The following is a 10,855-nucleotide window of genomic DNA, read 5'->3' on the forward strand; positions in this document are numbered from 1 at the left end:
GTGTTTAAGTGAAACGAACAATTTTGTTTTGTAAATAATTTTGATCTGTTTAGCTTTAAATTTTCCCTTTTTTACATAATTGATAAATACTGTATAGTTTTTTTATTTAATTACTAATCTAACTTCCTGCCTGTAACTTCTTTGCTTTTAATTAAAAAAAATAAAAAAAAAGTGAATTCAATCCCACATTATTTATTTAGTTATCACATAACTTATTATAATAAATGCCTGTCATGTGCACTCATAGATCAGCTGACACCACAATAAAAAAACAAAAAAACATCTTACCTCATCACAGATGTTCTGCACCTCTGGAGTGGCGTCCTTCACCGCACATGTTCCTCCAACCATTTGTGTCGACATTGCTGTAATTTAGTTATCAATATCGAGATGTAATAAACGAAACTTGTTAGGCAGTCCAACTCCCAGAAATGACACTACTTCACTGTTTATGTTGCTAAGATCATATGACCATGAGCATATGGAATGTACCATGTAATCAACTATAAAGGGGTGAAGTTATCAGTGTGAGTGTAAGAAAGAGCTATAAGACACTAACTGAAACCATAAACATTATTAATTGACCAATATATACCGTAAACATATATTAATACAAGTGTAGTTTAAAGGTTTAACCAAGGGTGTACATTCCAGGGGAGATGGAATCTCCCCTGGAATGTACAAAACAAACAAGTACTTGATCTGAAGGCGTATGCTTAAATGTTTGAAATGAGTTTTGTAGACAAAAATATAATTGTGCCACCATATTAATTTATTTCATTATAAAACTAAAATGTAATAAAAAAATAAATAAAAAAAGTTTTTGAAATTGATGACTTGGACCAAAAAATAAAGAAAAGCAGCCAATAAGTGCCCAACATAGATGGGAACTCAATCAATACTGTTTAAAAAGCATCCCAGGGTGATACCTCAAGAAGTTGGTTGAGAAAATGTCAAGAGTACATGTCTGCAAATTCTAGACAAAGGGTGACTACTTTGAAGATGCTAAAATATAACACAGTTTTGATTTATTTTGGATTTTGTTTAGTCACAACATAATTCCCATAGTTCCATTTATGTTATTCCATAGTTTTGATGACTTTACTATTATTCTAAAATGTGAAAAAAAACAAAAAATTATAATAAAGAATGAGTAAGTGACCCTAAACTTTTGACCGGTAGCGTGTATGTATATATATATATATATATCTCTATAGTCATCATGATGCCGCCGCGGATGGCTGCCTCAGTGTGGAGCTCCTCAGTTCTTTTGTTGTTTTTGTTTGTATGTCCTGTGTTTAGTAATCTTTTTCCAGTCCGTTTTAACAGAGGCGAACTGCTGAACATACGACAGCATGTACCAGACAATCTTTTCCCGGTTTTCGAATATTCAGACATTTTGCTAGACATTTAAGTTGGAAGCGCAGCTCTGCTGTTCAAGAGATGCAGGTGAGGGAGACGAGCCGGTGTGCTGGCCAAACTCCGTCGGCACGGATTTCGAACAGCGCTGTCGAGTATTCACTTAGCGAATCTCCACTCTCTTCCTAACAAAACGGACGAACTACATCTCCTTACCCGCACAAACAAGGACTTTTCAACCTCTGCTGCCTTGTGCTTCACAGAAACCTGGCTGAGTGAAGCCATTCCGGACAGCGCATTACATCTACTGGGCTTCCAGCTGTTCAGAGCGGATCGCATCACGGAGTTAATGGGGAAAACGAGAGGCGGTGGAACGTGCTTTTATATCAATGAAAGTTGGAGTACAGATGTAACAACGTTAAAGAGGTTGTGCTGTCCTAATTTGGAAGCGCTCTTTATTAACTGTAAGCCTTTCTACTCGCCGCTGGAGTTTTCCTCGTTTATTCTGGTGAGTGTGTATATTGCGCCAAACGCGTGTTTGAATGCAGCGCTGCAACAGCTGGCTGATCAAATCAAATCACAGACACAGAACAACAATACCCGGACTCAGTTATTATTATTCTTGGGGATTTTAACAAAGCAAATCTCACATGTGAACTGCCCAAATACAAACAGCACATCACATGCCCCACCAGAGACAGGAACATACAGGATCATTGCTACACAACAATAAAGGATGCATATCGCTCTGTCCCTAGAGCAGCTTTGGGCCTCTCTAATCACTGTCTGGTTCATCTTCTTCCAACCTACAGGCAGAAATTAAAATCAACCAAGCCAGTAGAAATGACTGTAAAGAGATGGACCAATGAAGCAGATCGGGAACTACAAGCCTGCTTCGATTGCATGGATTGAGGTGTTTTTGAGGCTGCAGCCACAGACCTGGACGAGCTCACAGATATTGTAACATCATATATCAATTTCTGTGAGGATATGTGCATTCCTACTAGGACTTATTTAAAGTTCTGACAGTGAAACTTCAAACTTCAAACTTCAGGAGCTTGACAGAGGGGTCCTTGGCGATGCAGTCACTGGTGTGCAGGGAGAAGAGTAGTGGGGAGAGCACACATCCCTGGGGGCACCAGTGCTTATTGTACATGTGCTGGAAGTGAATTTCCCCTGTCTTACTAGCTGCTGCCTGTCCGTCAGAAAGCTGGTAATCCACTGACAGATGGACGTGGGAACAGAGAGTTGGTGTAATTTAGTCTGGAGGATAGCTGGGATGATGGTGTTGAAAGCCGAACTGAAGTCCACAAAAAGGATCCTTGCATATGTCCCTGGTCTGTCCAGATGTTGCAGGATATGATGCAATCCTATGTTGACTGCATCATCCACAGACCTGTTTGATCGATAAGCAAATTGAAGGGGATCTAGAAAGGGTCCAGTGATGTTCTTCAGGTGGGCCAACACCAGTCTCTCAAATGATTTCATGACCACAGACGTCAGGGCGACAGGTCTGTAGTCATTAAGTCCTGTGATTTTTGGTTTCTTTGGGACAGGAATGATGACTGAGCATTTGAAGCAGCATGGGGCTTCACACTGCTCCAGTGATCTATTGAAGATCTGTGTGAAGATGGGGGCCAGCTGGTTAGCACAGGATTTAAGACAAGCGGGTGAAATGCCATCTGGGCCCTGTGCTTTCCTTGTTTTATGTTTTCGGAAGACACGGCACACCTCTTCTTCAAGCCAAATCTACACCCTTGGGTTAAACACATTTATTTCTCATGATATCTCGTCCCTTATGTTTCTCTCCCCTGCCAATTTTAGTTTATACTGATGCGAGGCCAGCATATTCTGTAATAGATGTGTGAGTGTCTCTATTAATGACTCTTTTATAATTAATGTAGCCTGGAAGATAAATGGGATCGAATTAAAAACGCTTCTAGTCCCTTGCGTGACAGTCTCTCACAACCAATGAAATAAGAGAACCGCTTAAACATCATCATATAAATAGAATATTGTCACATATTCCCTGTTTTTGTGTTGACTTTTATGTTGAAATTCTTGTTCCTGTTAGTTTGTAGTCCTTACAATGAACATGTTAGAATGAACAGTGTCTCAAAATAGGCGGGGCTTAGTGGCCCGCTATGATATTTTAAAGGAATATTCTGGGTTTAAGTTTATTCAAGTTAAGCTCAATTGACAGCATTTCTGACCTAATATTGAGTATCACAAAAAATGAATTTTGGCTCATCACTCCTTTAAAAAAAAAGAAGGTTACAGTGAGGCACTTACAATGGAAGTGAATGGGGACAATATTTGTAGGGTTCAAAGCAGAAATGTGAAGCTTATAATTTAATATGAGCGCACCATGAGACTCGGGATGGTAAGTACTGGATCATTTATGCTTGACTGCAAGCTCGTGAAGAACCTGTGAAAACACTGTGGAGGTAAAGTTAGAACCTTGATCAGTTTGAATGATTTTTGGCAACCCAAATGTAGAACAGAATTTAATTAACTCTTTCACCACGGTCTTAGCTTTGATAATGTGCAATGGAATAGCTTCGGGATAGCGCGTCGCGGCACACATAATGGTTAGTATGTATTGATGACCTGACTTTGACTTCGGTAATGGCCCGACGCAATCTATGATGATGCGTTCGAAATGGCTGTCCGATCACAGGAATCGGCTGTAATGGAGCAGGAGGTATCGTCTGGTTTGCCCACCAGCTGACAGACGTGGCACGAGCAACAGTAAATGGCAACATCAGACTTCAAACCAGGCCAGAAGAAATACCTTAACACCCGCTCATACGTTTTTCTAATCCCTAGATGACCTGAAAAACATAATCGTGTGCCAGGTTTTTTTTTTTTCACCCAATTTGGAATGCCCAATTCCCAATGCACTTTTAAGTCCTCGTGGTCGCATAGTGATTCGCCTCAATCCGGATGGCGGAGGACGAATCCCAGCTGCCTCCGCGTCTGAGACCATCAACCTGCGCATTTTAACACGTGGCTTGTTGAGAGCGTTGCCACGGAGACATAGCGTGTGTGGAGGCTTCACGCCACCCACCGCGGCATCCACGCTCAACTCACCACGTGCCCCACTGAGAACGAACCACATTATAGCAACCATGAGGAGGTTACCCCATGTGACTCTACCACTATGGCATGCCATGGTCTCACGCAACAAAAATGGTTCGTACCCGTTTAAATGAGAGACCGGTGAGGGAGACAGAGACTCTGAAAGGGAATTCACAAAACCTACACTCTTAGGCTTAAATGATGCATTTTTCTTCTTCCAGGCCTCACAGTCAGCAATAAGATGACCAGCATCAAGGCAGTAAAAACAAACCTGACCATACATGACCATCTTTGAACAGCTTTGCATCCTCCATATGCCCCCCCATGGACATACTTGGAACTACCCCCTGTGGCTCCCTTCACCTGCGTTTCAGCACTCTGGAACACAGTTCTGTGCATTAGCACAGACTCGTCAGCAAGCACAGCGGCTGCTGAGAGAGAGACGTTACTTTCTGTTCATTTAAATGCACAACCAAAAACTCTTGCTCTTGTTAGCAGCATACCATTTGTCAAAAAGGGCTTGTTTTTTCCTCGCAAACTCCACAAAACTCCACATATTAGAGTTACAAATTACTTGCTCTAATCATCTTATTGTGGCTGCATTTCACTTCTAGTGTTTTTAGATCTTAGTGCTGCCTTTTACAACATAGATCATGAAATTCTCTTGGATAGGCTTGAGAATTATGTTCATTTGTGAGCAGGCATTAACTTGGTTTAGGTCCTATTTATCCGACTGCTACCATATTGTCTGTGTAAACGAGGCATTGTCAGATCAAACTAAAGTTAAGTATGGAGTGCCACAGGAATCAGTTTTAGGGCCTCTCCTTTTCTCCTTATATATCCTTCCTCTGGGAGACATTATCAGGAACCGTGAACCAGAAACACTTCTCATATTCTATAATCCTGTTTTAGAGTGAATGGCATCTATGCTAATATTATTCTATTTATTTCCCTGTCTGAACCTCGGGTGGTTCTGGTCCTGCCTGATGTCTGACTCTCACTACTATGTGTTGCTGAGAGATGATGTCTAACTGCAGCATGTGCCAGTCAGATATCACTTCAGTCTATTACGATGGACTTCACAGAGGATGAACTGATGCCAGAACCAACCGTCAGACATGGGATACTTCACTGGACACTGCCTGAAACATGAACTTAAGATGGACTACACCGGAAATTAATCATATCTTTTCATTTACACAGAACTATTAAAATAACAAAAAACGTTAATTATGTCTAGGGCTGTTGCGATATGAATAACATGCTTCTCATCTGACACACTCAACAATGTTTGAATTTGTCGGACATTAGAACATTTTAACAGTCAAAAACCGGTAATTATGAGCTAACGGAAACCCTGATTTGCGTGTGTAGTACTTTGCACAGTTTCTTAGTAAATTATACGCAATACGCCCACGATGTGAACTAAAAAATTTGATAGATTGCACAAAATAGTTTTGAGATCTGTAGCTACTCCTTGCAAATAAGTTACTTGTTTTCTGAGGCAAAAAGTGGGCAAAAGGCCTTTTCACACAGAAAGCGTCATAAAAAAGTATGACGAATTGCTGAGAAATTAAGCATTCACAATAAAACCGCTGCAAACCTTCATTGTTAGCACATTCACACCTTTAGAACAGGTGTAGCCTATTGACAGTCAAATTTACTTCTGTACAATCAGTGGCACTATGCCCCTTAAGCTGGTCCACCCTCCGTCTAGCACAGAGAGAAGAAGAACTTCTCATTAAAGGGTACAATCACAGTCTGAGGGGCAAAAGAATCAAGAGTAAAAAATATTATACAAGAGTTAGTTCCGGTCCTCGAATCTGATTGGACGAGCAGTGTTCCAAAAGTGCTGATAGCTCAAATCAAAAATCATTTAATATGACTAAATCAACTTGATTTCATTAAGTTATACCAACAAATGTAATTTTTAAAGGTTAGTTCGGGTAGAAATCTTAAATGTAAAAATTACACATGATCACTTTTTACTCTGTAAGCTATATGAAATCTAAAGCCTGCTGGTAAATAAAATGAGTAAATTCCATGTGCTCCCATTGTTTTGTTTTTTTACCTCAATATTGATTATTAAAGCAGCATAAAGTTGATTCTGCACTTTATTAATAGGGTACAACAGGGCTAAAGACCCCCCGGAGTAAAAGGCACATTTTATTTTATTTTCTCCCAAAACACTAAATAGCAACAAAAACTACCACAGCACTTTCCTAAAAACATTTTTGTCAATATGCACTGCAGAAAAATTCCTGATTCATGAGATTTTTGCGTGTGGTGTCTAAAGGTTGATTTTGAGGCAATTTTATCTAATTTTTAATATTTTTTTTAAATGTTGCAAATTTATGTTACTGACGAAAATCCCTGAAATTAACATTTATTTTGGGACAAAATACTTATTCTTTTTTTGTTGGATTTTCCCCCTTTTTCACCCAATTTGGAATGCCCAATTCCCAGTGCGCTTTATTTTTTTTTAAGTCCTCGTGGTCACGTAGAGATTCGCCTCAATCCGGGTGGAGGAGGATGAATCCCAGTTGCCTCCGCATCCGAGACCATCAACCCCGCATCTTATCACGTGGCTTGTTGCCACGGAGACATAGTGCATGTGGAGGCTTCACTGTGGCATCCACGCTCAACTCACCACGCACCCCACCGAGAACAAACCACATTATAGCGACCACGAGGAGGTTACCCCATGTGACTCTACCCTCCCTAGCAACCGGGCCAATTTGGTTGCTTAGGAGACCTGGCTGGAGTCACTCAGCACACCCTGGGATTTGAACTAGTGAACTCAAGGGGTGGTAGCCAGCGTTTTTTACCACTGAGCTACCCAGGACAAAATACTTATTTATCATTTTCAGTTTTGTTCAAGGTCAATAAATCAAGTTAATAAGTGCAATAAGTGAAAGGATAGTATTTGGGGTAAAAGGACCCCCTGTTGCATAGCTGAAGGCCCCTATAAAACACATAGTTTTTCTTAAGTATGGCGAATAGATTTGCTCTGAAAAATGTTAAAAGTGGCTGACTTTTACCCCAAGTGTGGGATAACTTTTTTAAAACTGGATTTTAATCAAAACAAACTTCCGTTATTATTTCTTTCCACACAAATGATATTGCTCCCTCAATATTCAATAACATTTTTAACATTTTTATCTTGATACATTTTGTGAACACAAAACGATAATTGCCCTGTTGTATCCTACTTAATTTGCACCCTTTGTTGTAACAACTTGGTATATTCCAGTGACAGCTGCAGGTCATGTGCTCTTGGCAACATATATAGTGCAGTAATGTCATTGTGAGAGTCAGTCTGTTTGATGACACATTTTTATTTCATTTACTCATGGATAAACAGATTGTTGGAGGCTGGAGCAAGGTGGAGCCTGCCACACCAGAGGTGAAGAAAATCACCCAAGAGGTTGGAGATGTATTTTTTAAATTATTATGCATTTTGGCAGATGCTTTTTACAAAGAAACTTACAGTGCAGTCAAAGCATACATTTTTAAATAAGTATGCATATTCCCTAAATCCCTGCACTGTAAAAAAAAAAAAAAAAAAAAAAAAAGATTTTCAAGACAAGTATTTTTGTCTTGTTTTCCTGTAAAATTATCTAAACATTCTTAAAATGTGATTTATTTACTTGTCAAGCAAACTGGGATATGATATTAAGTCTTGTTTTAAGATAAATCTGACAGAATTTGTGAACTATAGACTAGTTTATTTTGCTTACCCCATTGGCAGATTTTTTATCTTGTTTTAAGTCTAAAGTTCACACATTTTGTCAGATTTATCTTAAAACAAGACTTAATATCCCATTTTGCTTGACAAGTAAATAAATCACGTTTTAAGAATGTTTAGATAATTTTACAGGAAAACAAGACAAAAATATTTGTCTTTAAAAATCGTTTTTTGCAGTGTGAGAATCGAACCCATGATGAGTCATATGAGTGCATGAATGCACAACCACATACATGAAATGTATACAAATGTATTAACATAACTAACTGAATAATCATTCTTCTGAACAATCAATAGTTTCTCATGGAGTTGAAAACATCGAAACTGAACAAATCAAATACTGCGTTATACTAATCACTTCCTTTGAAACGTTGATTTCAGTTGATTTTAACCAACTGAATCAACTTGATTATTGATATTTTCAAAACATTCCTACTAGTATGACAACTACTAAAAATAATAAAATATAGACTAATATAAAATGTGCTATCTGTTTATTCAGGTGAAGCCACAAGTACAAAAACTCTTACCTGATGTCAACTTCAAGGTTTTCTCTGCTGTAAGCTTCGCTTTTCAGACTGTAGCAGGAACAAACTATGTAATCAAGGTAAGTTAGTGGTTCTCATTGTTTGTTTGTTTTTGCAAGCACACAATATCTGGGTCGTTTATGAATAACATATCCATGTAGTTTATTCGAATAGATATCACAGATAGTTGGGAAGTTGACATATGGACATTTCTCAACATCAAGATTTTATGTTAAAATGTATATATTGGTATAAGGGAAAGTGTATATTGTTAGATGCAAAAAGTGGTCACCGTTGTAGTTTTAATTTCACTAGTTCATTTTAACTATCATGATTCTGTGGTGTGACCAATTACATTTTAAAAGTACAAATATTCCATGTATAGTCCCTCAATTCATGTTTAAAATAGTTTTAGATAGAGTACAGAGGATATGTCTCCCAAAATTATTTCATGTCAACTACGTATTTACTTGCAAATTGTTGTTCATCATGTCTCTCTCTCTCTCTCTCTCAGGTGGATGTTGGAGGAGATGAATGCGTTCATGTGATGGTATTTGCAGCTCTGCCTTGCAATGGAGGGGAGCTGAAGGTGCGAGGGAATCCAGTATCCTAAAAAACAAAGTGACCCTCTGCAACCCTTTAAAGAATAACATACAAACATCAACAGACACTGTATCTTATCTTGTAACAACATTGTAACAATAAAGATGTTACAGTGGCTTGTAACAATAATAAAATCAACATTCTGACACCTAAGTGCCTGTGTAAATGTGTTTTACTGTGAACAACAAATTACGTCACCATAGACACTGAGGGGGACATGCCCCCCGCCCATTCATAAGAGCAGTCTACTGATATGGGGCTTTTCCATGGTTGATTATTAAATTATTACTTTTGCCCCCCCCCAATCCTGAATATGTAGTTACGTCCTTGTGTCACTGTAATAAAATGTATCTTGCTTAAGTAGTTGAACATGGACATACATCATTATGTATACTGGTTTGTTTATAACCCTCAAGGCATGATTAATGAAGTACTATAATTGTCCCTTTGAGGCATTTAGAAGTGCATTCATCGATTTTTTTTCTATTGTTATTGCTAAACTATTAAAAATAAAGAAATGAATAGTATTTTTGAAAACATGTTTAAAATGACGATGAAGACTCAAGTCATATCAGTCTTACAGAAAAAACGTCTTTATTCTAAATGGTGCTGAGTGCACATTCATGAGTGCTGCCATGTTGTCATATGCATAACCTATGATGGAAAAACATATACCAAATATATTCCTACAGAATTTATGTAAAAATAGTCATGTGACTTTGCTTCAACAAGGAAATAACACATGGAATGGCAAATTGTTTTTGTGATATTCCGATTTTACCTATAAATTAAGTCTTTAACATGGATGGAAACATGACTTTTGATAACTATGAACTTTGCTCTTGTGTGATGCTGCATATATGCCAATTAGATGTTAGTGCAACTTAAACAAGAATATAACTGAGTGCACCTTTAAGCCCAGGTTGCTCCAGGGCAACCCGCTCCTACTTTCATTGCATCAAATACTGCCGCTTGAGAACAGAGTGAAACTTAAGGTTTTAGTCGCTAAATTCTTCCCCCTCCATGAAGGCAGTCACATCTCATTCAAAAGATATATCCGAACTATTGAATATAGTCACAAAACATGTAAGAGCCAATGACACGTGACATCACTGACTCAAATCTTAACCACTGATCTTAAAGGAAAGTTAGCCCAAAAATGAAAATTCAGTCATTGTTTACTCACCCCTGTGCTGTTATAACCCTATATGACTTTCTTTTTCTTAACACAAAGAGAGAAATTGTGAAAAATTTGTATTTTCGGTGATGTCATACAATGGCAGTTTATGGTGACCACCTCTTCAAACTTCAAAAGAACACAAAAGTATCATTCTAATAAATTACTGTGTGCTCATGCCTTGTTCTGAGTGCATACGATAGGTTTGGTGAGAAACAAACTGAAATCGAATGTATTATTAAGGGAAACTCTTGACCGACTGTTGATCTCCTGTGCGCATTCATGATATGGCACGAGAGCAACAGTTCACGCAGCCCCCGCTCGCGACATGTAATGTTCAAGAGAACAGTCGTTTTTTTA

The 10,855-nt window shown here is 38.4% G+C and overlaps 1 protein-coding gene and 1 pseudogene across 1 annotated transcript in view; one reads left to right on the top strand and one right to left on the bottom strand.

Annotated features, from left to right (window-relative positions):
* Positions 1–477, bottom strand: part of LOC127423707 (lipocalin-like) — a 33,833-nt gene extending 33,356 nt beyond the window's left edge. The window contains exon 1 of the mRNA XM_051668228.1: positions 289–477. Coding sequence (XP_051524188.1) covers positions 289–363 — 75 coding nt within the window. The 5' untranslated portion in view covers positions 364–477. The remainder of the gene's footprint in view (positions 1–288) is intronic.
* Positions 478–7,741: 7,264 nt separating this feature from the next.
* LOC127423792 (cystatin-A-like) lies at positions 7,742–9,471 on the top strand (annotated as a pseudogene).
* The last annotated feature ends 1,384 nt before the right edge of the window (positions 9,472–10,855 follow it).

Source organism: Myxocyprinus asiaticus, chromosome 3, assembly GCF_019703515.2.
Source record: "Myxocyprinus asiaticus isolate MX2 ecotype Aquarium Trade chromosome 3, UBuf_Myxa_2, whole genome shotgun sequence".
Lineage (NCBI taxonomy): Eukaryota > Metazoa > Chordata > Actinopteri > Cypriniformes > Catostomidae > Myxocyprinus > Myxocyprinus asiaticus.